The 27,907-nt window shown below is 38.9% G+C and overlaps 1 protein-coding gene and 1 long non-coding RNA gene across 8 annotated transcripts in view; one reads left to right on the forward strand and one right to left on the reverse strand.

The window, feature by feature from the left end:
• The window catches only part of ARHGEF28 (Rho guanine nucleotide exchange factor 28), a 276,929-nt gene that overhangs the window by 156,434 nt on the left and 92,588 nt on the right, over positions 1–27,907 (reverse strand). For 3 of the 5 annotated variants that reach the window (XM_036763762.1, XM_036763753.1, XM_036763746.1), the window contains exons 7-8: positions 24,222–24,274; positions 23,565–23,616 (exon numbers count right to left, since the gene is read on the reverse strand). In XM_036763762.1, coding sequence (XP_036619657.1) covers positions 23,565–23,616; positions 24,222–24,274 — 105 coding nt within the window. Of the gene's footprint in view, positions 1–520; positions 819–23,564; positions 23,617–24,221; positions 24,275–27,907 lie in introns of those variants that run through there. The other 2 variants (XM_036763779.1, XM_036763770.1) reach the window with 1 other exon arrangement.
• LOC118853619 lies at positions 375–27,878 on the forward strand. Of its 3 annotated transcripts, XR_005010680.1 has the most exons (3): positions 6,183–6,214; positions 24,242–24,412; positions 27,608–27,878. It is a non-coding gene; the product is annotated as an uncharacterized LOC118853619 (long non-coding RNA). The 3 variants fall into 3 exon arrangements; XR_005010681.1 differs by lacking the exons at positions 6,183–6,214; positions 27,608–27,878 and adding an exon at positions 375–583 and having other exon boundaries at positions 24,242–24,582; XR_005010679.1 differs by lacking the exon at positions 27,608–27,878 and having other exon boundaries at positions 24,242–24,582.

The following is a 27,907-nucleotide window of genomic DNA, read 5'->3' on the forward strand; positions in this document are numbered from 1 at the left end:
CCCATTACTCCTTAGCTGGATAAATTCTTGTTGAAGTTTGTGTAAGGCTCTCCTTCTCCTCACAACATTTGAAAATTCCCAAAGGCATATGGGTCAGACTGATCCAACAACTTTTTTTAGTTTGAAACCAAAAAAAGCTAACAACTCACATTATAAATTAAAATACAAATCTCATAGAGCTTAAGTACTAAATGTCCACATAAAGTTGTCTAGGCATTAGTGTAGGGAAATTTTAAAAACCTTACTCAGCAACTCCCAAGGTAACTGTGCCAGAACCCAAAGCATCTACTTTGCACTGAACTCCCCCTAAATAAATGCCTATGTGTAACATGATACAGATCCCAAGGACAAAGGGAAAGAGCAGAAAGGACAGTGATAAAGTTTATCGCAACAGGCTAGATAAAATTTGTTGCATAAAAAGTGGCTACCTACAAACCCCTATACCTGTGTAATGTGCCAGAAAACTTGGCTTTAATCTTTAAGAAGCAGCAGCAGCAGCAACAAGAACAGTGTCATCTACCTTGTCGGGATGCCCTTCTTCGAATCTTCATTTTAGGAAATGAAGGCCACGAGTAATTAAAAGGTGAGTCTGAATCTGAATCCATCCTTTCTGTTCAGTCAACAGGTCCTCAGGAAGCCCTTTGCAGCCTTCCAAGGCAGTCAAGTCTAAGTGCAATGCAAAGTCAAGGAAGGAATGGGGCAGGATCAAACAGCTCACTAAGTCAGGGGAGGGAAAAGCAGTAAATGGTGTGTTCCCTTCGGGCGTCCAGGCATGTAGATGAGCACAGCCTGTAAATATTAAAGCTAAACTCGGAGGGGGTTGGCTTCTTTGGGGTTTTTTTTCTTTAAAGAGAGAGAGCCCAAGAGAGAGAAAACTAGAAGCAACACTGATGCATCACAGCCCAGTTATTCAAAAGGTCAACGGGAGCAAATGAATCATTAACTCACCTTTTCTCTTTGCTGAAAATGGAAATGAATAATGGAGGGAAGCCAGGATTGAAAGTGACTAAGAAAGTGAGCCTTTGAGGACTATTTTAAAAAATGCAAAACAAAACACACCTTCAAAAATAGAGGTTCGCTGGGCTTTGGAGTCGACAGTATCATTTTTCAGAAGGAAAAAAAAGGTTTTGGGCTTTGTTTTTTTTTTCCCTGTGCAACATCAGGTTAAAAGTTTGAGCTCTTAGAGTAGATACAAACAGAAAGCTTGATGCTGCCTGCCAGGTTATGTATCTCCTTAGCATTAGCAGCCTTGGCAATGTTTCAGATCGTGCAGCTGAGAAAGCACCGATAACCTGTCTAACAATGCAGATTCCCTAACTTTTCAAACCTAAAGGGCAGAAAGCCTCAGCATTACAACGAAAAATACTGATCTCATTAGAGGAGTCTTCCAGCCACACATGTTGTGTTTGATTTGAGTATTCTCCTTAGACCGTCGCTGCGTAAGGCCGTCCATCGTAAGGATTTTGTGGGCCTGGCACCTTTTCAACACAGCTCTAATCTTTCAGTCCTTAACAATAAAACTAGTGACTAATTTACAACAAATCATCTCTTCTTACAGTCTCCCCGAACAACTCACCAGTGATTAGCATTCAGTCAGAATCCATTATCCCCTCCCCCAGCATCTTTTCACCACACAAAATTGACTTCCCTGTTCTCCAAATACAGACACTTCCAACAGGCTGTGATTTACCAAGTCCTTTGCAAAAATGTCACAACCCAAGATTCTCCAGTAAATCTTCGGTCCTAGAGATTAAGTTTGTGTGTTGGTTTTAACGTATTTTTGTGGATACTTTTTATCCTTTCATGATTTCCTATCTACCCCACTACAAGTTGAGTCATTCCTGGGTAAAAAGAAAAAAGATCAAGTGAAAACAGTCCACTGAGAGATAAGAATGATAATAATTAATAATTAATAGTAATAATAATAACAAAGATTTCCATAGCACTTGCTGTGTGCCAGACCCAAGAAGGCAGCTAGACAGTTCAGTGAATAGAGCACTGGGCCCGGAGTCAGGAAGATGTGAGTTGAAATCCAGCCTCAGACAGCTTATTAGCTGTGTGATCCTGGGCAAGTCACCTCTGCTTGCCTTAATCCACTGGAGAAGAAAATAGCAAACCTCTCTAGTATCCTTGCTAAGAAAACCCCATGGACAGCACAGTGCATAGCATCAGACACAACTGAACAACAACACCAACGTGCCAGGCACTGTGCTCAGTGCTTTACAATCATTATCTCATTTGATGCTCACACCAATTCCGGGAGGAAGGAGATATTATTATCCCCATTTTACAGGTGACCAATCTTTTTCTTTAATTTATTTTTATTTTTAGTTTACAACACTCGATTCTACATAATTTTGAGTTCCAGATTTTCTCCCCTCCCTCCCCCCTCCCTCCCCAAGATGGCATGGAATCTCATATAACTACCACGAATGACTTCGCATTGAACTAATTTATACACTGGTCAAGTTGCGTAGAAGAATTACGACCACTGGAATGCGTAATGAGAAAGAAGAAACGGAACCAAAAAAAAAAAAAAACAACACAAAAACGAAAGAGAAGAGAAAAAAGGTGAGCATGAAGTGTGCCTCAATCTGCATTCAAACTTCACAGTTCTTTCTCTGGATGTAGATAGCATTCTCCATCGTGAGTCCTTTGGAGTTGTGCCTGTACCTTGTGTTACTGAGAGGAGTCTGTCAGGGTTGGTCCTTACAGAGTCCATATATCTGTGGTTGTGTACAGTGTTCTCCTGGCTCTGCTCCGCTCACTCAGCATTATGTCATGTAGGTTTTTTCCAGGTTGTTATGAAGTCAGTATCATCCTCGTTTCTTATGGCACAATAGTATTCCATTACCTTCATATACCACAGCTTGTTCAGCCATTCCCCAATTGATGGGCATCCCTTTGATTTCCAATTCTTGGCTACCACAAAAAGAGCCTCTATAAATACTTTTGTACATATAGGTCCTTTCTCCGCTTGTGTGATTTCTTTGGGATACAACCCTAGAAGTGGTATTGCTGGGTCAAAGGGTATGAACATTTTTATAGCCCTTTGGGCATAGTTCCAAATTGCTCTCCAAAATGGCTGGATCAGTTCACAACTCCACCAGCAATGTAACAATGTTCCAATTTTCCCACATCCTTTCCAGCATTTATCATTTTCCTGTTTTGTTATTTTAGCCAATCTGACAGGAGAGATGTGGTACCTAAGAGTTGTTTTGATTTGCATTTCACAGATGACCAATCTTAAGCAAACAGGTTAGGTGACTTGCCCAAGGTCACACAGCTAATAAGCTGTCTAAGGCTGGATTTCAATCAGGTCTTCCTGACTCCAGGCCCAGCGTTCTCTCCACTGAGCCACCTAGCTGCCCATAATCTGGCAACGGATGCAATATTCTGTCCCACAGTCCTCCACCTCACTGCCATGAAAGAGGAGATATTTTTCATTATCTCTTCTCCAATACTTTATTGTAGTTTTTTGTTTCAATTACTCAAAAGCTGAACTTCATTACTTTTTTTCCCTAGTCTGTTTCCTGCATTTAGAAAAGGAGAGAAATTACAACACATGAACCAAGTCAATGTGCAGTTGGATTACAGTGACATGTGTTCAGTAACATTTTACTTCATTTGTATTACAAACCGAGGAAGTCAAGATTGCTGCATCAGCAAAGTCAGCAGTTGGAAAAAAATGTTACCTTCTAATCCACATCAGAACCGTATCAAGAGCTCAGTTTGTTAAAAAAAAAATTTCAACTTAATGGGAAGCTATTTCTGTTTTGATAAATGTCCTATTTTTTGCACATTCTCTTTCTGCCTAGCTAAATAACTATCTGACCAGAGACAAACCACCTAACCTCTCTGGGTTTCAATTTTCTCACCTACCGAAATGAGAGAATCAATCCCCTCCAGCTGTAAGCTTCATGTAAATAAACTGGGGCAGTAACATATTATTCTCCCACATGCACAAAGGGTAACCCAGGTTCTCTCTCAGTCCCATTCTGAATGACATGAGAAGCAGCCATGTGTAACTTGAACAATCCTGTCCAAAGGAATTTCCCGTAGCCCCAAAAAGAAAACTGAGGGAAAGGGGGTGTGCGAGAGACACTGCTGCATCTCCAGATTCACAGGAGGTGGGGCATATTAGGGTAAGCATTAGCTTAGAGGCTGAGAAAGGATGTCAGACTGTAGAGTCAACCATGACCTGAACCAATCCAATATTGAGACACTCAGTAGTTGTAAGAAGCTGTAAATGACAAATGACTACTAAGCATGCTTTCCTTAAATCCTTGGAGCTTTAAGGAGAATTTCAGATAGGGACCAGTCCCAGGAGTGAGGTTCCTTTATTTGGTACAGGTAAAGGCTCAGAGCCTGAGGTATCAGGCAAACAATTGATTTTATTGAACAGAAGTCCAAATGAGCACAGCTTCCCTAAGTCTTCCATCAAGACTTGCTCAGTATCCCCAGAAAAAAGCAGCCCCCATGAAATATAATAATCCTCATGAAAATTCCATTAATTCTCAGAAAACTTATTTTTGTTCTGTGTGTAAATTTTATCTAGGTTCATCTGGATGGATCTATCAGTCGCTTGAAACTACTCTAAGGAAGAGTAGCATAATGAGCCTGATTGTGGAAAATTAGACATTAATATTATTATCAGTTATTAAAAATTATACTGGAGGATGGAGATTCCAGTGGTTCTCTACCCAAAATTCCTCCTCCTAGAATAGAAGTTTAAAATCTTACATATGGTTTATATTTACACATGTATATTTATATATGTTATGTATATGTTATATAAAATGTATTTCATATTATGATATATCAAGTAAGATATAGCATAAGGTAACAGAGAACTGGTTAGCCTGGGAATGGGACGAGCTCTGTCATTAACTAGAGAGATGACTTTGGATAAATCACTTAACTTGTCTGAGTCTCAATTTCTGCATCTATAAAATAAGTTTTGGCTAAATGATCTCTAAGGTCAGGGTATGTACTATTTGCAAAATACTTTTAATTAACATAAAACTTCAACGATGGCTATAAATTTAAGAGAGCACGAAGCCCTCTTCAGAGTTGTACATACCATATTTAGAGCAAGCACTGTCCTTCCTCTTCTGCCTCCAAAAAGCCCTGCCATTGTGAGTTACAATCACACTGACTTTTAAAGGAATCCTTTTTATAAAGTAATAGTTTTATTAGTAGATTGAGATAATAATAGATTGAAATATGTGGAAGTGTTCTAATCACCCAGGAATGGAGAAAAGTGTTCTCATAGCAATTTTAGGATACATATGAATGTATGGGAATGAATGTATACATAGAATATATGTATGAGGGTATGTAAGTGTGCATGTGCAAGTATGTATATGTGTGTGTGTGCATGCATGCATGCGGTGGCATCACGGCATAGTATAGATGGCTTCCAAAGTTAGGAAGATCTCACTAAATCTAGACCTTTAAACAAACTGGTAAATCACTTAACCTCTCGGTGCCTGGGCAACTCTTTAAGGCTGTAAATTGTAGGACATTTTCAGATTCTCATTCATAGAGGGAATTTCCTCACCATAATGTCTCCATCACAACAAAATTAATTATAAGTGTTAAAAAATATAATCTAGATCAGTAACATTATGACCGAGTGCCAACAACACTGACTTTTGGCTGTTCTCCTTCCTAAGGGTGGAAACTCTTACTCTGAGAGTCTTCATGAGCCCAAAAGTAATTAAAATTTTACATAATGATCCTTAAGCCAGGTTCAACACCTGAGAAGAATTCTTGCAACTAAGATTTTCTAAAGGTTTATCATAAAAACAATGGACAGTTCTGGTACCACAGGACCATAGAATATCAGAAATGAAACGAATCTTAGAAATAATTCCTCTCATTTTACAAATAAGGAATCAGGCCAAGAAAAGAGGGAAGAAGAGGGGAAAGGAAGGAAGAAATGCACAGGAAGGAAGAGGATTTAAATGCTATGTGTCAGACAGTGTGCAAAATGCTTTCTGAGTATTATCTCATTTGATGCTCACAGCATCCTGGAGAGGTAGTGGCTATTATCCCCATTTTACAGTTGAGGAAACTGAGGCAGACAGCGGTTTGAAAATGACTTGCCTAGAGTCACACAGATGGTGTGTGAGGCTAGATTTGAATTTAAGTCTTCTCGATTCCAGGTCCAGCACACCATCCACTGTGCCACCTAGCTGCCTCTAGAAAGGTAAAGTGACTTTCTCAAACTTGCTTTGTGATCTATAATTGTGTTTCATATAATGATGTATCAGTTAAGAAGCTCTACCTCCATGAATTTGTGCTGATATTCCCCCTATGCTTCTTCATTTCCACCTTTTGGATTCTTTCTTTTCTTTCAAGACCCAACTTAGGCACATGTTGTAGACATGTTTTTATCTCTCTAGTAGAATGTAAGCTCTATGGGGCCAGAGACTTTCATTTTGTACTTTGTACCACCAGCGACAAGGGTAGCTAGATGGTTCAGTGAATGGAATGCTAGGCCTGAAGTCAGAAAGACTCCTGAGTTCAAATGTGACTTTGGAAACTTACTTACTTACTAGCTATGTGACCCTGGGCAAATCACTTAACCTCTGTTTGCCTAGGAGGCAGCTAGCTGGCTCAGTTGAAAAAGTTCTGGGCCCAGAGTCAGGAAGACCTGGATTCAAATCCGGCCTCAGACACTGTGTGACCCTGCACAAGTCACGTAACCTCTTTTTCCCTTAATCCACCAGAGAAGAAAATGGCAAACCATTCCAGTACCTTTGCCAAGAAAACCCCACAAGCAGTATGATCCATGGAATCGCAAAGAGTCGGACATGACTGAATCGACTGAACAACAACAACGAACAGTGACCAGCACGAAGTAGAGTTTGGAATGGAATAAACACTTGGCCAAGGCCATGTGCTTAAGAGGTAGCAGAATGAGGCCTTGAGCCTAGTCTTCTGACTCCTGTTCTAAGTGCCCTTTCTAAACACTCTGCCATATTGGCTCTCTACAGCACAGTGAGAATGTCGTTTAGGCCCACCCCTCGTCCAATTTCTTTGTCATGGTCTAATTAAGGGAGATTAGCTCATTCTGCATGGTGATAAACTGTTCTCTCTCTTCATTAAATAGCCTTTTACAATCACGTGCCCTTATAACTGACTGTACTGCAATCCATCCCTATTTATACACATTCTATGTTGTACGGGAGTAGGTGGTTTTCAGAACATGTTTACGAGACACTAAGGAGAATTAAAAGGATAAAGATCCAGAAGGTACTTAAAACAACGCCAGGTTCTCATTTCCCTCTAGGTGTTTTTCTTAGCTTTAGAGTAAAAATGAAAGATTAAAAGGCCTTTACAAACTTCGCCTTCAGGCTTTTCATTTTACAGATGGGGAAACTGAGGCTCCAAGAAATTAAGTACTCGGAATTGCCCAGCTGCTTACTGGCAGAAATGCAACAGAAAGGGGGCATCCAGACATTCCATTCCTGTGCTTCTCCATGACCCCAAGCTGAAATCAAACCTCATTCAGCCGCATTTGGTAATTTACTTTTTAATGAAAGTGCATCTGATAATTAACTCTTTTGTCTCTTGTTTTTCCAAAGAAATATTTTTTGGGGGAAAAAACCAGTGATCAAAAATTGTAAATTGAATTCAAAGAGAAATGGAGTTTAAAAGAATAGATCTCTTAGGAATCAATCCTTTGTTACTATTGTTTAGTCATTTCAGTTATGTCTGACTCTTTACGACCCCATTGGGATACTAGAGTGGTTTGCCCTTTCCTTCTCCAGCCCATTTTTTTTAGTGTGCCTCACTTTATTGTGATATTTGCTTTTTTTCAAAAATTTTTAATTATTATTTATTTAATATCTTTAGTTTTCAGCATTTATTTCCACAAGAGTTTGAATTGCAAATTTTCTCCCCATTTCTACCCTCCCCCTCACTCCAAGATGGCATATATTCTGATTGCCCCATTCCCTAGTCAGCCCTCCCTTCTGTCACCCCACTCCCCCCATCCCACTTTTCCTTACTTTCTTGTAGGGCAAGATAGATTTCCATGCCCCATTGCCTGTATATCTTATTTCCTAGTCGCATGTAAAAACTTTTTTTTGAACATCTGCTTTTAAAACTTTGAGTTCTAAATTCTCTCCCCTCTTCCCTCCCCACCCACCCTCCATAAACGGGCAAGCAATTCGACATAGGCCACATGTGTATCGTTATGCAAAACCCTTCCACAATACTCATGTTGTGAAAGACTAACTATATTTTGCTCCTTCCTAACCTATCCCCCTTTATCTAATTTTCTCCCTTGACCCTGTCCCTTTTTGAAAGTGTTTGCTTTTGATTACCTCCTCTCCCATCTGCCCTCCCTTCTATTGTCCCCCCTTTTTTATCTCCTTCTTCCTTCTTTCCTGCGGGGTAAGATACAGAATTGAGTGTGTATGTTATTCCCTCCTCAGGTCAAATCCGATGAGAGCAAGTTTCACTCATTCCCTCTCCCCTGCCCCCTCTTCCCTTCCTACAGAACTGCTTTTTCTTGCAACTTTTATGCGAGATAATTTACCCCATTCTATCTCTCCCTTTCTCCCTCTCTCAATATACTCCTGTCTCATCCCTTAGCTTGATTTTATATTTCTAGATATCATCCCTTCATATTCAACTCACCCTGTGACCTCTGTCCCTTCAGCTACCCTAATACTGAGGTCTCATGAATTATACACATCATATTTCCATGTAGGAATATAAACAAAACAGTTGAACTTTAGTAAGTCCCTTGTGATTTCTCTTTCTTGTTTACCTTTTCATGCTTCTCTTGATTCTTGTGTTTGAAAGTCAAATTTTCTATTCAGCTCTAGTCTTCTCACTGAGAAAGCTTGAAAGTCTTCTATTTTATTGAAAATCCATATTTTGCCTTGGAACATGATACTCAGTTTTGCTGGGTAGGTGATTCTTGGTTTTAATCCTAACTCCTTTGACCTCCAGAATATCATATTCCAAGCCCTTTGATCCCTTAATGTAGAAGCTGCTAGATCTTGTATTATCCTGATTGTGTTTCCACAATACTCAAATTGTTTCTTTTTGGCTGCTTGCAGTATTTTCTCCTTGACCTGGGAGCTCTAGAATTTGGCGACAATATTCCTAGGAGTTTTCTTTGTAGGATCTTTTTCAAAAGGTAATGGGTAGATTCTTTCAATTTCTATTTTGCCCTGTGCCTCTAGAATATCAGGGCAGTTCTCCTTGACAATTTCTTGAAAGATGATGTCTAGGCTCTTTTTATGATCAAGGCTTTCAGGTAATCCAATAATTTTTAAATTATCTCTCCTGGATCTATTTTCCAAGTCAGTGGTTTTTCCACTGAGATATTTCACATTGTCTTCCATTTTTCATTCCTTTGGTTCTGTTTTATAATATCTTGATTTCTCATAAAGTCACTAGCTTCCACTTGCTCCAATATAATTTTTAAGGTAGTATTTTCTTCAGTGGTCTTTTGGACCTCCTTTTCCATTTGGCTAATTCTGCCTTTCAAGGCATTCTTCTCCTCATTGGCTTTTTGGAGCTCTTTTGCCATTTGAGTTAGTCTATTTTCTAAGGTGTTATTTTCTTACTTTTTTGGGTCTCCTTTAACAAGTCATTGACTTGTTTTTCATGGTTTTCTCACATTATTCTCATTTCTTGTCCCAATTTTTCCTCTACTTCTCTAACTTGCTTTTCCAAATCCCTTTTGAGCTCTTCCATGGCCTGAGACCAGTTCATGTTTTTCTTGGAGGCTTTTGATGTAGGCTCTTTGACTTTGTTGACTTCTTCTAGCTGTATGTTTTGGACTTCTTTGTCACTAAAGAAAGATTCCAAAGTCTGAGTCTGAATCTGAGAGCGTTTTTGTAGCCTGTTCATGTTTCCAGCCAACTACTTGACCCTTGAGTTTTTCATTAGGGTATGACTGCTTGTAGAGTAGAGAGTACTTTGTCCCAAGCTTCAGGGGCTGCGCTGTTGTTTCAGAGCTATTTCTACACAGCAAGCTCTGCCACACCAGCGCTCCTTCTCCCCAAGAACTGTTAATGGGACCACAACTCATACCTAAGCCAGCTCTGCACTCCCGCTCTAATCTGCCACTTAATTCCTCCCACCAGGTGGGCCTGGGGCCTGAAGCAACTGCAGCTGTGGCTCTGGAAGCAGCCTCAGAGCTGCACCACCTCTGCCACCCCTGGGGCAGTGGCCCACAGGGAACTCCTTTCACTCTGTCCCCGCAGTTTTTTCCCACTAACCTTCTCTGTTGTCTTTGATGTTTGTGGGTTGAGAAGTCTGGTAACTGCTATAGCTCACTGATTCAGGGTGCTAAGGCCTGTTCCACCCGGGTCCTGGTCTGGTCAGTCTGGGCACCGCTCACACTGGACTCTGCTTCACTCCACTCCCAGCACAGTGAAATAGACCTTACCCAGCAACCATCCAGGCTGCCCTGGGCTGGAGCCCTGCTTCCCTCTGCTATTTCATGGGTTCTGCAGTTCTAGAATTTGTTCAGAGCCATTTTATAGGTGTTTGGAGGGTCCTGGGGGGAGAGCTTTAGGCAAGTCCCTACTTTTCAGCCACCATCTTGGCTCTGCCCCTCCAGCCCATTTTACAGATAAGAAACTGAGGCCAACAGGATTAAGTGACTTGCCCAGGGTCACAGAACAAGGAAGTGTCGGAGGTCAAATTTTAACTGAGGAAGATGAGTCTTATTGACTCCAGGGCCCACACTTTATGCAGTGTTCTATCCACTGTGGAATCAATCTCAGATTAATCCTAAATTCAAAATTTAATAAGCATAACACATATGCTTCTATTTTAAATAGCACAGAATGGAGCCAAAATAGATCAGTAGACCTTATAATTTCATGACCAAAAAAAAGACAAAATAAAACTGAAGTAGATACAAATGAATTTTATATAAAGTTTTTCAATGCAGAAAAATTGTTTTTTTCTATGGACTTATATGTAGGATGAAATTATCTCTTTTATTTATGTGTAGAAACTGTTGAATTCTTGGGAGTCTATAAAGCCTAACATGACTCTTAAGAGTACCTCACTCCCCTAAAGGCAGGACCACTGGCATTCACAGCCAATAACTTGGGACCACAGAGACATATGTGATAATTAAATGAATGGGGTAAAGGGCCAGCAATGGAACTTCTTAGGAGGTTTAAGAGGGGTGATCAGTTTGAAACAGATAAAAGGGGAGTTAACCTCAGGGGATTCATGGCTTAACATAATTTATTAAAAACCTTTTACCTACATGTTGCGGTTGTGGACGTTGTTGATCCTTCATTCTTGAAGAGAACCACTGACATCACGAGAATGGCGTCTTAACTTGAACATGAATTGGATTGAAGTGAGGCAAAGCTGTGTAAAGTCAACAACCTCACTCTCTCCTCCATCAATGAAAACTTAGACATGAGCTATCTTTGAAGATTTCCTCAAGTATGAAGAAATTTCCTCAAGTAAACTATGGGTGGAATCAAAATGGAAACCTTCTTACGATCCTTTGAGATTGGACCATAGTTTAGGGTGGTAGCCCATAAGTTAGATAATTTTGTGTGTATGTGACAGTAATGCCTTATTTAAACTTCATAACTTCCAATAGCACTTAGCATAGCCCTCTACACAGAGAAAGGACTTAATAAATACATTCTGTTTTACAATAGAATTGAATAGGCAGAATTCAGCTATAGTTCATGACCCCAATTGAATTTTTTAAAATACCAAATTATATGAAATTTCCAAGATATCTTGAGGGAACTAGTAAGACCTTTAACCACTTTATTACTTCATTATGTTTGCAAAGATAATTGAATTGTTCTTCACAACACACACCCTAAGGCCTGTTGCCACTAAGAAGTTCTCACTGAAGTGAGAGGAAGGAAATCAAATTAATTGTAACGACAAATCTCAGTTCCAGACAATAGATGATAAAATATACTTCTCTCCTCCAATAAGAGAGGTGGAGGAGATGGAAAGCTGTACATCCATTTGTATACAGTCAAGACAGTTGTTTTCCTGGTCTATTACAGCTATCTGTTTTTCTTTCCTATTTTTCTTTCCTATTTACAGCAGTAGAAGCAGAGATAGATGAAGAAATAGGAAGAGAGGAAAGGACAAGAGAGGAGACAAAAAGAGTAAATAGGAACCAAGTGAACCTTTAAATAATCATCAGAGGGAAGGAAGGTCTTACTTCAAAAGGAAGATCAGTAGAAATCTCAGTTGGTTGACAACCTGCATGATCACCCAAAAAGTACTAAAACCCAGACAACATGCCCCAGCAGCTCATCCCCAACTATAGATATCCTCAGTTTCACTACTTTCCTTTCTTTCTTTTTCTACCCATTTACAAGTTTTAAGGAAACAACAGTTCATTTCTCAGAATTCTCTCCTTGGCTGCCCTTGTTCTGTATGTAACTATATCTGAAGCCCAGCACAGTGCATGTGGTAGCTCTACAAAATTCTCTACTGGAGCATTTTTTAAATGGTATTTTATTTTTCCAATTACATATAGGGATCATTTTTAATACTCATTTTGAAAAATTTTGAGTTCCGAATTCTCTCCCTCCCACTTCCCTAAAAAGGTAAGAATTGTAAATAGGTAACATATGTGCAATCATATAAAATATATTTCCATATTTCTACTGGAGTCTTAAAAGCTAGTGAATAATCTTTTTACTTCTTTGCTAAGCCTAAAGATGAGAAGCAGTGTAATATAAAACTTTCTTCCAAAATTGGCACTCTTGAGGACAAAGAAAAATTATTCTAATAAATTGTGAGCACTTGCACTGCCTAGTAAGGAAAGCTAACTGGAGTTAAAATTGACCTTATCCTTTTTTTGGAGCTCAGCCATAAGGCAGTCAATAATGAGCAAGTCTGAACTCATGCCAATAAGCTTATACAGTCAACCAAATTGCTACCCAACAATCCCAGAGACATCATTCTTGATTGTGCATGTACACAAAGGTATGAGCATACTAAGTCCTGGAATGACCATGATATCAAAAGTTAGAAGATGATTGTGGTTATTCATAAAATTCCAAGTTTCTAAACACAAATTCCATAAACAAGATTTCTGGAATTCTTTTCATACCTCAAACTCTCATTTCACATTCTAATAGCCATACTTACGTTGAGATTCTTTCTTTAGATAAGTTTGATATCAATTTTAAAAATTAATTTGAATATCAGAATAAAGAGCCTTTTTAAGGGAAGGGAGTATTCATTTCACAAACACCAAAAGAATATAATCTTCCTGAAGGCAGAGAAAATCTTACTTTTTTTGTCTTTGCATTCGTAACAACTTGCACTGTATCTACCACAGTGTAGGTACTTGACATATGGGGGATGAATGAATGGAGTTATTTTGGAGGTGGGAATCGTACGTGAGAATTACACAAGAAGGCAAGTTTTAAGAGCCCAGAGGTTATTTCGTATCACTCATTTAGCATGAGTCAATTTATATGTGTGTCAGGGTAGAAGAAGGAGAGAAAGGAAGATATAGAGAAGAGGATAAATTACCCCATAGATTGAATCAGATATGAGATGTGCTATGTGACCGACAACAATTTTCTGAGCAGTGATGTCAATTACATGAGATGATGGCAACATGGTAAGAATCGTAGATGTGGTGTCAAAGGACCTGGGTTCTACCTTTGCCACTTACTACTTATCAAGCACTAGACACATAGTAGGTGTTTAATACTGATTATGGGATCTTGAGCAAGTTATTTACTTCTCTGGGCCTCAGTTTCCTCAACTGAAAAATGAGGGAATTTGACTAGATGATATCAAAAATTCATGTGGATGTTAGGATGTGAAATCACTGTTAAAAACCCAGAGAACTTGCCCCAACCTGCTCGTCCCAAATTGTAGGTTATCCTCAGTTTCATTCTTTTCCTTGCTTCTTTTTCTGCCATTTAGAAACTGGAAGAAAACAACAGATCATTTCCCACTGAGGGTTCTCTTATTAGCTGCCCACATTCTGTATGTAACTACATCTGAAGCCCAGTCTAGTGCATGGGATAGCCATATAAAGCTATCTAGTGGAGTACTCATTTTTAATGAGGCAAAAAGTAGACATTAACCCACAAAGGAGCTGGAATTTTGTCAGTGAGGTAAATTCCTGGTGTGGAAATTCTCTCTACTGACACAGACTGAAATCTATTTATGATTTCTCAGATAAATCCTGTTTTTAAAAAAATCAAATAAAAGAAAGGGGGGAGGATCAAAAACAGCCCAAAAAGTAGTTATTTAGTATTGGGATTTTTTTTCTCTTGTTATAGCTATTCTTCAGCCTTTTAATCCAAGTAAGCCCCAAATAGTAGAGAGTTTTTTTTTAAATAAAAGCCCTTTTTTTTAAAATAGTCAAGCCTACTCTCCATATCTCTCAAACAAACATATTGAGAGAAATGATACCAATAGTCTAAGCTAGGTGAACTGAGTTGAAGTGGACTTCCATTCATTCCATCATTATCAATGAAAATAAATTAGAATAATTTTTTTCCTATAAAAATCTCTTATGACAGTAAATCAAGATAACTCATTATGCAACTTTTCTTTCTGTTCTCATACTTATCAGGAGACTCAATAAAGGCAAATGAAAGAATTATTTTACAAGGGCCCATCATCAATCCGTATCTTACACACACTGCATAAGCCAAACCACATTTATACTGCCAGTGTAATAAAACACAACAGGTTTTATTTTCATTTATTTGTTGTTGGGTGAGTGTGTGTATTTGTGTGTTGGGCGGGGGGGGGGGGGTCTGTGGGTCTATGTGTACGTGCACATGCTTGAATGCTGGGCCTCAGTTTTGTGGCAGTTACCAAAAGGCCTATTGTTCAAACATGCCTTGTAGGTTAGTCCTTTGATAAAAAAAAAAAGAGGTCAAGATGTCCTTTAACCCCAAGTAGAATATAAGCTCCCTGAAGACAGGGACTGTGTAGTTTTTGTCTTTGTATTTTAGCAACTATCATAATGCCCAACACTTTTGTTGTTCAGTCATGTCTGACTCTTCACGACCCCATTTGGGGTTTTCTTAGCGAAGATACTGGAAGGGTTTGCTATTTTCTTTTCCAGCTAATTTTACACATGAGAAAACTGGGGAAAAGAGGATTAAGTGACTCACCCAGGGTCACACAGCTAGGAAGTGTCTGAGGCCAAATTTGAACCCAGGTCTTCCTGACTCCAAGCCCAGTATTCTATCCACTGAGCCACCTAGCTGCCCAACACATAGCAGGTACTCAAAAAGTGCTTCTTCAGTCAAAATGAATTGAGTTACAAAATTCCAATATTAGAGTCAGCCACTTATCAATAATGTTTCAGAATAGGCTTATTAATGAAGTACATTGGCAAGTGCCCAAAAGGCAAAACTCTATATCCATCAGAACATCAGGCAGAGTGGTAGCCCCAAAGCCGATAATACAGCATATTCTTTGTTATGAGCCAAGAGAAGCCGACCCCATAGCATAGGACAGAAGGCCCAGCCCAGCCTGACTCAGGACTGTTTTTGTTTATTTAATTCATCTACATTTGATATTCTTTCAACTCATTCAGTAAATGCTTTCCAATATATCTCAAGCATCTAGTTCAAATATGTTTTGGGTTTATTCCACAAGGAGGACTTTTTTCCCCAAACAATGAAGCCACAGTAAATATAAAAAGGCAGAACACTTATGATAAGAGAACCAAATTATGTTTCATGATGCCCGGAAAGGTTCCAGTAAGTCAGCATGTTTTCTACCAAAAAAAATATTTTTTAAGAGCCTCACCAACCACAACAAGAAAATCAATTTAAAATGAACAGAAGGAAGAAAATTTGAGCCAGAATTTGCACATATTACACTGCATTTCCAGTAGTCTTTAATGGGGAATTCCCCACCCCGCAACTTCAAAACTAGTCCTTAGTAAGTTTTAGTTTACTAAGCAGGGCCGACCGAAACCAAAAAGTTGAGAATTCAATAGAAGCTTCTACAGCCTGGGGTAAAAAGAAAATATCTGTGAACAATTCAGTTTGAAAATATTGTTATCTTCCAGGAAAAAAAGATTTGAAATTGGGTTTTGTTGATTTTTACCCGTGCCTTTAAAAAAAACCTACTAAATAATGCTTTTTAGATTTCAGTCTAGGCACCTGAGTAAGTAGAACCAGAACTTGTACTGGGTGAATGGGGCTTTGTCTCAGGATACCAATATAGATGGGAGGGTGAGTTCACCTTGAAACACTGTCAACCCTCCTCACAAACGTTTGTTTTTTTTTTTTTACCCCAAGTGAAAAAACTCCTAGTGATGGCTCTGTGAGAAATCAGTAGATAAAAACTAAAAGCCCAATGCTCAGGTCCTATAGATTAAGACTGAATAAACTCCTAGGGTTTGAACCATAATTAGCAAAATGAGGAAACCAGTATGAATAAGCTTAAGATCTAATAAACTTCAGGTTCTAACCATGATTAGAGAAATAAGGAAACCAACGTGTGTGAGGCACTTCTAAAGCTCCATTTTCACAGGAGGTTGGGAACAAGATTTTTAGAAGCTTTTGTAGCCTGATAGTCTTCATTACTTCTACAAACATTATGTTGATACAAGAGAAAAAAATGTTGTGACTTAATTAGGCTTGTTTACTTGATTATATGCCAAATTATAAATGCTTTCAATTATCACCACTCCTCAGACTTCCCAGAAGTTCATGCCCTTGTATCACAACTGCCAGATAAATATATAAAAATGTAGAAAATGACTTGCTAAAACTTTCTTATACAGACCCAACATTCCAGGCAGTGTGGGAGAGGAGAGGAGTACTGGACCCAGAGTCAGGAGAGATCTGGGCCAAAATCTTGACTCTGACACCTATTAGCCATGTGACCCCAAACAAGTGAAGTAAGTTCTCTGAACCTCAACTTCCTCACCTGAAAATTTTACCTGATTCTAACAGAATTATAAATAAAATTAAAGTACTATAGAAAGGTGAGCTGTTAATTATTTGGGGTTTTTTAAAATTTATTGAATAAGACAAGCATTTCCATGCCACAGCATAATAAAAAAAAGATGATTGCACATGAAACTGCAAATCTATTATGTATAACTTGAACTGTTTCTTCTTATTATTATCATCTGGGGTTTTTCTTCCAATTATTTTCTACAAGCTTCCCTTTATTTAAAATATTTTTTCCTGTTTGGAGGATATTTTTCTCTTGGTTGTGCCTAAAACAAAGAAAAGTTTGTGTTTTCTAAGTTATACAATCTGAAGAGCTTCACATCCTGCTGTGTGTTTCTGTCTCCCTTTCTTCCCTACCAATCTGATGGCTTTTCTTGACATGTGGTCAGGGTGTTTTTGTCTCTCTAGTTTTAGCTGTATATTCATCTTTCTTTCTTGGTGCCCCTAAAGCCTATTCCAAGCCCAAACAACTAACAGAAGTTTTCTGCTCCGTATTATCTATAATTAATTACACAAAGTTTCAATGGCATAGGGAATAAAAAGGAAGTTGGTATAGTCTGATTCAAGCCAGATGTATAAACCAAACCACTCTATAAAATCCGCTTAATATAAGCATCATGAAAAGTTTTTTAAGTGTTACATACTTGCGGTGAGCCTCTGTAGATGGCATCATGTTTATACAACTTTAAAGCTTTAATTGGCATAAGGTAATATGAGACATATCTATAGTTCATATATAGAGCACCCCATATGCCTATGCTTACCATCTGTGAAGGAGTTGCTACTGGCATATTCATCCATGATGGCCTAAGCCAGGAGTGGGGAACCTGTGACCTTGAGGCCACATGTGGCTTTCTAGTCCTTGGATGTAGCCTTTTGACAGAGTCCAAGTTTTACAGAACAAATCCTTTTTATCAAAGGGATTTGTTCTGTGAAGTTTGGATTCAGTCAAAAGACCTCACGTGAGGACCTAGAGGCCCACATGTGGCCTTGAGGCTACACGTTCTCCAACCCTGACCTAAGCTATCAAAGAATGAGAGATTTTGGAGTCAGGAACCCTGAGATTCATATTCTACCTCAGACACTAGCTATGTGACCCTGGGCAAGTCACTAATCTTTAAGAACCTTAATTTCCTCATCTGTTAAAAGTGGTGGCAATAATTGACCCTCTCTCTCTCTCTCTCTCTCTCTCTCTCTCTCTCAGTTTTGAGGAGAGTATTTGTAAGTCATCACGTACTCTATAAATATGTTGTTATTATTATTAATCCCAGGCTGATGAATTATGCCATTTTCCCTCTTCTGGTCCGAATGCACACTCCTGGCATTGGTCTTACACTCCCCCAATGGAAAAAGTCAGACATGCAAAAGAGATTCTTCTGCCCTCCTTCTTTTTAGGCCACTACATGTTATCTTGAATCTTAATTCTTCTTCCCTGTCTTCAACTTCACACACGCAAGAAAAGTGTGTGTTGGATAAACCGACAAAACTCGTCCAGACAACAACTCTCATCTTACTGTATTTATTTTCTGGACCTAAGTAAATTAAAAACACTTTTAGCCAAGAAGTTTGTGGAGATAAATTACAGTTAGGAACAATTTTAGTCTATGCTCCTAACATAAACTGTTCTGTACTCAGCCCTTGCTCTGCCCCTGCCCACTGCAAATAGCATTTCCACACCATGCCGTAATTCACACTGACATATTATAATTGTCTATGAGAACCACATTACATAAACCTTAATTCACTGAAGATTTACTCCTCTCTCTATTCAATTAAATAAGTGCTTACCAATCAACTACTATGAGCAATGCTCCGTGCTGGTGATGTAAAGGCAAAAACCAAAAAAAAAAAAGGACCCTGAGTCACACTTACATTCTGTAGGGGGAAAGAGCCTAAAAACATTTGAACCAATGAATAGCTACAATATGATCTAAGGAATGATAGAGAGAACTAAAGAGAGGTGGTTAGGTTGTAACAGTAGATAGAGCACTGGGCCTGGAGCTAGGAAGATCTGAATTCAATAGTTAGATGACCCTGGACAAGTCACTTAGCCTTTGTCTGCCTCGATTTAATCAACTATAAAATGGGGATAATAAAAGCAAATGACTCCCGAGGTTATTGTGAGGATCAAATGAGATGGTATTTATAAAGCACTTAGCACAGTGTCTGGCATATAGTAGGTACTTAATAAATGCTTAGTTCCTTCCTTCCTAAAAATGAAGAGGATCAGGAAATGCTTTTCTTAGAAGGTGGCACCTGAATTGAGTCTTGAAACTAAAGATTTCAAGGCATGAAACCCAGGAGATGGAATAATGAGTCTATGGAACAAAGTAGGCCAGTTTGCTAAGATGAACCTGTATGAAGGGGTAATGCAAAATTAGTCTAGAAAGGTGGATTTGAGCCAGACTGTAAAGGATTTTAAATTCTCAGTAGAGTATAGATTTTATTCCAGAGGCAGGAGGGAGCCACAGAAGACTCCTCAGCAGGGGAGTGACATGCTCTTCCTTGTCCTTTAAGGAGCTTAGGAAACTTTTGCAATAGTCTAGGCAAGAGGTGATGAGGACATGAACTAGGATAGTGCTTGTATAAGAGAAAAGAGGACAGATGTATATGAGAGAGTTCCTATGTAAACAAGAGAAGGACAAGTGTAAAAGATGTTGGCAAGGTAAAAGTGACAAAATTCATTGGTCAATTGTATAGAAGTAAAGACCAGCAAAGAGTCAAGGATGACTCCAAGTTTGTAAACTGAATGGCTAGAAGGGTGGCCGTGCCTTTAACAGAGGAAAATTTGAAAGAAGAATTGGGGGGATGGGGCAAGAGGAAGGGCTGAGTTCCATTTTAGACACTGAGTTTGAGCAGCACACTGGATATCTAGATGGAGATATACAGCAGGTAAGATAATTAGTGATAGGGGACTGGAGTTCAGAATCTAAGGGTTGGATTGGGGTGAAATATGTGATTAGGGAGGCACTTGCATAGACAAGATAACTGAACCCATAGGAGCTGATAAGATCAATGAGAGAGGGTATAGAGAGGCAGAAAAAACGGACCCAAGATAGAGCATGGAGGCAGGAGGAGAAGGCAACATCTTGATACAGAATAAGACATGAATAAGGAGATAGAGGCAAAGGAGATAGAGGAATTGTCAGACAGGTAGGAATAGAACCAGGAGAGAGTAGTGTCCAAAAGGCTACAAGAAGAGAAAGTATCCAAGAATAGAGGTTGGTTAACAATGTCAAAAACTGCAGTGAGATCAAAGGACTGAAGAAAGAGTCATCCGATTCAGCCACTGAGAGTTAGTGGGTAACTTCAGCAGCTTCCTTTGCGTGGTAGAGTGAGAAGTCCAACTGCAAAGGGTTTAGAAGTGAGTGAGGAAGTAGAATCAACAAGTGTAGACTGCTTTTCTCAGAGATTGTGAAAAGGAGAAAGGTGGCATGAGATCTTGTGATCTCCCCTGTGAAAGGGAAGAGGCAGGATGAGGTCTTGAGGAGCATGAGAAATTCAAGTTGGGGTTTTTAAGGATGGAGGAGAAGGGAACAGAGGAGAAGAAAGAATAGAATTCAAGAGGCAAGCTCATAGAAGCCATGGGAAGAAATGGGGTCAAGGGTACATGTAGAAGATGTGGCCTTTGCCTTTTTCTGTCAGACTAAAGCAAAGGAGGGGATGCAGGGGGATGATATGCTCAGGTTTTGAAGTTTGGACAGGGGAGAAAATGGCCTCTATTTTTCAGTTAAATATGTGCTTCCTCTACTGAAAGGAAAGAGGTAGTTTAGGAGGCTTACGGGGAAAAAAGAGAATGTTTGAAAAACTTACTGTGGAGAGGAGACACCGAATCAACAGGTAAGAATTCTCCTGCAGGAGTGAGGGCACAATTAAGATTAGAAGACAAATTTGTAATGGATGAGTTACAGCACAGTGGTATGACTTTCTCCAGGGATATCAACAGTCTATGAGTAAGAGGAGAAAAGGTGGGTGGTAGAGTTAACTCAGGGGTGGGGTTTGGCAAGGTGTGAACAGTGGCAAAACAAGACAGGCTGAGAGATTCAAGGATAGAGGGCAGCATGTACTTAAACCAGTTAACAAAGAGGAGAAAACCATCACAAATTGTACTTCCATTAACCTTTATTATTTTAAACCTCAAGCCAAACATTAAGTTGGCTTTTTTTAGACTTAGTATTTCAAAAGAAGAATTGATGGAATGGACGCCTTCCTCCAAAGAGACGATTTACCTCACAGATAGGATGCTTAGCTTTCTTTGCAACTAGGACTCAAATCAAATCAATAAAACTTCCAAATATTCCAGTTAATTTCCTGTAGCATACATTCCTTCTGTTCACTTTTTTGAGATTTCATCTTTTCTTTTTATCTTCCTACCACTATATTTTCTTTACTCATCATACCAGACTGCCTCTGTATTACCTATTTGGGGTGGGGGTGAGGGTGGGGGTGGGAGAATCCTCAATTATCAACAGCTTAGATTTGCTACCAAAAAAATTTCACTACAAGAAGATATTGCATCTTTCTTATTGGAGGCAGGTAGATGGCACAGTGAATAGGACACTATTCCTGCAGGCAGGAAGACCTGAATTTACATCTAGCTTCAGAAACTTCTGGGCTATGTGATCCTGAGCAAAATCAATTAACCATTGTCTCTCTCAATTTTCTTAACTGTAAAATGGGAGTGATAACAGCACCTGTCTCCCAGGGTTGTTATAAGAATCAAATGAACTAACATCTGCAAAGCACTTAGTACAATGCCTGGCACATAGTAGGTCTACATTTGCTTCCTTCCTTCCTTCATTAGTCAAAGGATTAATATCACACATATATACTGTAGGCCCTTATCACCTCCCTTAAATCTCTCAGTGTATCTTTGAGAAGCTGTTACTGATGACAAAGAATCAAGGAATTAAGAAAAAAAAATATTATATGACATTTACAACGTGCCAAGCACTGTGCTAAGTGTAGCATGCATCACAGCAATTAGTTTCTAAAATATATGTCAGTTATTATTGAATACATGAAAACTGTTATGAAAATACAGTTACTTATTTAGTCCCAAATTGAAAATCAACTCATAACTTTATCTTTTTCACAAATAAACATCACCCTCCCTCATGTGTCTTGGTAAACACTCTTCAAAACCACCATTCCTTGGAGCATGATGCAATTTACAGATTACACATCCTGTATGTGTGAGTAAGAGCACCAGTGACCCATGACAGGCATATATGTTTGGACCATTTGCTTTGCCTACCCTCTTCACCATACATCCTTATCAATAAATTATTCTTTTCATCTCAAAGAGTGAAAATATTAAAATGCACATTTGTTTTCTTTTGGTGCCAATCTGAGTTCCTGCTCTAATTACTATGGTATCTTATGAAGAACGAAATCTCCAAGCTGCTAATGGCTGATGGCCAAGGACTAGCAGCTGAGTTAACCACCACTGTGTGTACTTCCTTTCTGTTCTCCTTTGTACTTTATGATTTCCGAACTGATTTTTTTTTTACCAACACGTCTGCCAAATTCACCAAGAGCCTTCAGGCACTCATGTAGCTTGAAGTGAACCTCCTTGTTTTGCTGTACTCTGAGTGTCTCATCAGTAGAACCTCCTCCAGCCTTAGCTACTGACTCACCCTGGTCATTACTTTCAGCTCCCCTCTCTGGTTCCTAGAAATGGACCAGAGGAGGATGGCTTTTGTTGCTGTCATTTGGGTCTTCATCTGGTCCAAAGAAATTTATCGACTGGATTTTGGTGCTCTGCTTTTTTTAATGAATTAAAAAGCAAGAGCTTATCATACTCTTGCTTATATATTTACAGAATTCATCAGTCATATCCAACCATATCCTCCAGGGATTGCTACCATAAAGCTAACTGTTCACACATTTTGGTACTCAAGCATTTGAGGTTGGTTATTAGTCATTGCCTCCAATTCCCTAGACAGCTTCATAGGCCCCATTCAGGCCCCTCAACAGGGCCCTGGCAAACCAGGGGAAGAAGTGGGGAAGAGAAACAGAAACTACCTTGAGGGAAAGCAGGGGAAGTGTTTAAACCAGGATTCTCCTAAGCGGACTGCAATCTCCACAGTCTGGCCAAGTCTGAGCAGGGACATGGGCCCACCTTTTAGGCATCTGGCACCTAGTTCATAAAGGAGACCTATGTTTGCTCCCAAAGTCCAGAGCAGACATCCCAGAACTTATTCGGGGCCCTCCGATGAAGGTCAGAGCGTGTATGTCTCTGCTGCCTCTACTGTCAGTAAGCAGCCCTAATTGTGCAGTGACACAAGGAGAAAGCCCTGGCAAATTCCACTATAAAAGTGATGCTGTAAAAAGGACTATATATCCCATATGGAGTCCCTATCTACTCTACCCTTTGTTAACCTGACTCTCTGGACCCTGGACAAGTCACTTAAGCCTGTTTGCCTCAGTTTCCTCATCTGTAAAATGAGCTGGAGAAGGAAATTGGCAAACCGCTCCAGTATCTTTGCCAAGAATACCCCAAACGGAGTCACAGAGTCAGACGTGACTGAAATGACTGAACAACAACAAAAGTGGAACTATTATAATCTAAAACGTTATACGAGCACTGATTAAAACAATGGGAAGTGACATTTAAGTACCTACCAAAGTCCAGATCTTCATTTCCAGTTGGCTGCACCACAGGATCTGTGAAGCACTAGAATAAAACACACAGATTTTTTTCCCATACCATTTACATACAAACTATAATTTAAAATACTAGGACTATAATTATTCCTGCCTTTTGGAACCTGGATGAACCACTTTAGAAAATATTATTAGAGAACAGGTTACTAACATAATATCATGCGTAAACACAAAATCGGCCTGGGATATATCTGGATGGGTTGAATTTAAGGACTCATATTTAAGAGCTGAAAACATGAAAGGGATGATATCCTGGCTGATACAGTGATATCCTAAAACTTCCCACAGATTATTTCATTCTCAAAAAGGACTTTCATGATTTAAATTCATTTTCAAACACTTGGCAAACACTTGTCTTCAAGGGACAAATTTATTTGGGGGTAATTTTCTGCATTATCTTCCCTAGGAAACAACTCAGAAGGATAATTTGATTTGATTAGCAAGGATCAAGATTCTCATTTCAATGAAAAAAGAATTTTGAAACTTTTTTAATGTAATTAAGGGAAGTTTCTGAATAGTTGTTCATTATAATCCTGAGAATATTTTTCAAATGCCAATTTTCTTGTTTCAGCTATTCAGGTACTGGCAGAAGAGAAGGAATGGAGAAATAATTACCTTCACTTCTTCCCTTTCAGGTGGTGATTTGCCGGACACCAGATTCTCAGGCTCTGTAAAATGGAGATTTCTCATCAGTGTCTGCTGAAAAATTGTAACAGGCGGTTGGGTGTTGATTTCTTGTCCTCAGAGAGAAAAGGAAACTAAAAGGGAATGTAAATCAATTTCTTCCCCCCAAAATGTGGCCTTGAGTAGGTTCTTAATATGTATTTTCTTGCAAGCCAACAAGCCGGAGAACTGACTGATAAATAGGGCTGGAATGGCAGTATTATTAGTACTAGGCAACCTGTAAACAAGCTCAGGAGCGTTCACAGGATATCCTGGGGAAAAAAATGAGCATTAAATAAATAAATGCACTTGATTAAGAAAGAAGCCACACGAAACAATTTTCAAAATAAGTCAGAATCAAAAGACATGACTCAGTACCCACAGAAGGAAATCCCAAATGTCTAGTTCCCCAGGCACCAAAGAGTTCATATTAAAATACATATATATATCTGATAGATGATTCATTTTTTAAAATCGAAGTTTGTTCTTCCTGTGAGTTACTTTATAGTAATCTTCTCAGAACCAGCGATGAAGACATGGGGTGAAAGGAAAATACATCTAGCCTTACTCTTAAGCTCAAATACCAGACAGGTTCCAGTAGAGCTCGAAACAGACACAGAATTCTAGGTACTAATAAACAAAGAGAACACATTCAGTATCTTCTTCCTGAGTACAAGTTTTCCTAGAATTATTCATCATTTAGGGACGAACAAGTAGATTTCTTTTTCCTCATTGAGCCTGTGACTTAGCTGGCTTCAGACTTGACCTGGTTCAAATCCTGAAATCTGCTATTAATACCAGTGTGATCACAAGTAATCACTTCCATCTCTAGAGATCCAGTTTCCTCGTTTGTAAAATGAAGGAGTTGGATAAGATGACCTCTCCAACTCTACAGCACTATTTTTGTTGTTCAGTTTTCAGTCGAGTCTGACTCTTCGTGACCCCATTTGCGAGTTTTCTTGGCAGAGATACTGGAGTAGTTTGCCATTTCCTTCTCCAGATCATTTTACAGAAAGGAAACTGAGGCAAACAGGGTTAAGTGACTTGCCTAGCATCACACAAGTGTCTGAGGTCACATTTGAACTCAGGACGATGAGTCTTCCTCACTCCAGGCCTGGCACTCTAACCACTGCACCACCTAGCTACCCCATAGCACTAGGATAATGATTATTTATCTCTCTATTAAATCTTGACCTGGAAAGTCAGCTGCTGCATGTAGCTGTTGTTGAAATAACTCAATGTTACACATAAAAAACCACTGATCAAAATATCTTGGGACAACAAACATGCACTGCCTACTTTACTTCTCAACCACAGTCAAACATAGCTGCCTCATGCCCCAAATCCAAGATGGACTTTGTCCATCTGTCCCTGTCTTCTGCCACGATTCAGAGTTTTTTAATGAAAATGGTTCTGCATTTTATTATGTCCTATGTATATTTAAATATACCTTGATATGTGGTAATTTGAATGCAAAGATAAAAATAGGTTAAAATAGTGAGAAATCTGTTGGAAAGCATGGGTTAAGGAAGAAGGAATAAGACAGACTTCTAGAGACTATACAGAAATCTCACGCCTTTACATCATAAATTCTTTCTTCACAAAAATCAGGATTGCATTATATGTGGCAAGTTTTTTTAAAAATCACCAAAAAAGAAGTTTAATATATTTTAACAGACGGAAAAAGACTCATTATTGATATGAGAGCCATCTCAGAATCAGCAGTCTGTGTACACTCAGATCATGGCTTGTTAGAGCAAAGGTAAAAAAAAAAAATTCTAAATGAATAATGAGGAAAGAGGTTGGCATACAATTGAAACAAACCAATTCTGAATTAAACAAGTAACTGATGACTAAAAAAATGGACAATGGCTAGCAGAAACAACATTGGACCTAAATGAAAATTTTATTCAGAAATTTAACCAATGTGAATCAATTACCATAGCTAAGAGATCAAAATAAGTATGTAATCAGCAAACACCTGACCTACTTGAGGAAAAGAGAGAGATGGTGGCCAAAGGCAACACTGCTTTATCTTATAAATTCATTTGTAAAATCTAACAAAGAAAACTGATGATAGCCTTAAAGAGCAAAACAGAAGAGTAGGAGATAAAAACATTTTAAAGAAAATTTGGCATGCTATCCATCTAGGCAGTCATCCCAAAGGGTGAAAAGGGAAGGATCCCAGCAAAAGGAAGGAAAATGGAGAAGACGTGCAAAGATTTTTATAACAAATGATTCTCACTATCAAAGGACAGTAGAGTCACCACTCTTGGGCTTTAACATCACAGCAGCAAATGCGCTAAAATGTACTAAGAGATAGGGTACATTGACAGATAGAGAGCAACAACAACAAAAACCAAGAAAAACAACAGGAATGGTCCAAGCGTCCGGAGAAGAGACCCACACTACAGGCAACACTACTGTAAGAAATTGATTCGTGAGGTATCTAAGAGGGGAAGAAACCAAAGGCATGGAAAAAACATACCTTGAACCTAATCAAAAACAATATCAAATCAAGAAAGGGCTACTGAGACAACATCACCAACTATCTATATGCTTACTCTCCCATCTGTACAATACCCCTACTTGACACTCATTTACACATGCATTGAAATAATGTAGAACTGCCATGTTTTTTCATAAGCAATATTTTAAAAGGGACCACATCTTTACAAATACACAACTGACTGAAGGATATATAAGGTATACAAGAGTTAGGATCATTGATTTGGTGTTGGAAGGGAACCTTAGAAGCCATTGAATCTAACTTCTTCTTTTTACAAATGAGGAAACTGAGGCATAGGGAGGTTAAGTGATTTGCTCATGGTCACAAAGATAGTAAGGATCAGAGACAGGATCTGGATTCAGGACTTTTGACTCCAGAGGGAGTGCTCTTTCTACTGTACCATGGAGTTTCCCTCTCTCTGGCCTACTGTTTGTTATTAAAAAGCATGTAATTCTGTATTCATGTACTATCCTAAAGGCTCTCCTCCCACAAGGTGTCTCTAATTCATTACATCAGAATTATTCAAGAGTCCTTGAAAGACATAATGGAAATATAGCCTAGAGGCAGCTAAGTGGGCCAGGAGTCAGGCAGACCTAACTAAGTTCAAATCTGGCTTAGATACTTACTTGTTGTATGAACTGAACAAGTCATTTACACCTCTGTCCGGCTCAGTTTCTTCAGTTGAAAAATGGGAATAATAATGATCCTCCCAGAATTGTTATGATGACCAAATGAAATAATATTTGTAAAGTGCTTAGCACAATTCCTGGAACATAATAAGTGTTTAATAAATGCTTCCTTCCTTCCTTCCTTCCTTCCTTCCTTCCAGAAATAATCTTCAACAGCCCTCTTATTATGAACAACAGACAAGGCATAAAACAGAGAGATACCCATTCTCCAAAAGTACTTGCCACCATGATGGAGGAATTCCAGCACAATGTCCAAGTTGAAAAGGGATTCCCTGTGGGTGGTGAGTTGCTCCAGATCACAAGTGTAAAACTCACGTGCAGCCAGCAACATTCCAAAGTGCAGCCTGAACCAGACTAAAATGCACTTGGGAAATATTTAACAAAATAAACAAAAATGTAATGAAACATAAATAATTTTATTATGTGGTCAATACACACCC

Source organism: Trichosurus vulpecula, chromosome 1 (assembly GCF_011100635.1).
Source record: "Trichosurus vulpecula isolate mTriVul1 chromosome 1, mTriVul1.pri, whole genome shotgun sequence".
NCBI classification, from domain to species: domain Eukaryota; kingdom Metazoa; phylum Chordata; class Mammalia; order Diprotodontia; family Phalangeridae; genus Trichosurus; species Trichosurus vulpecula.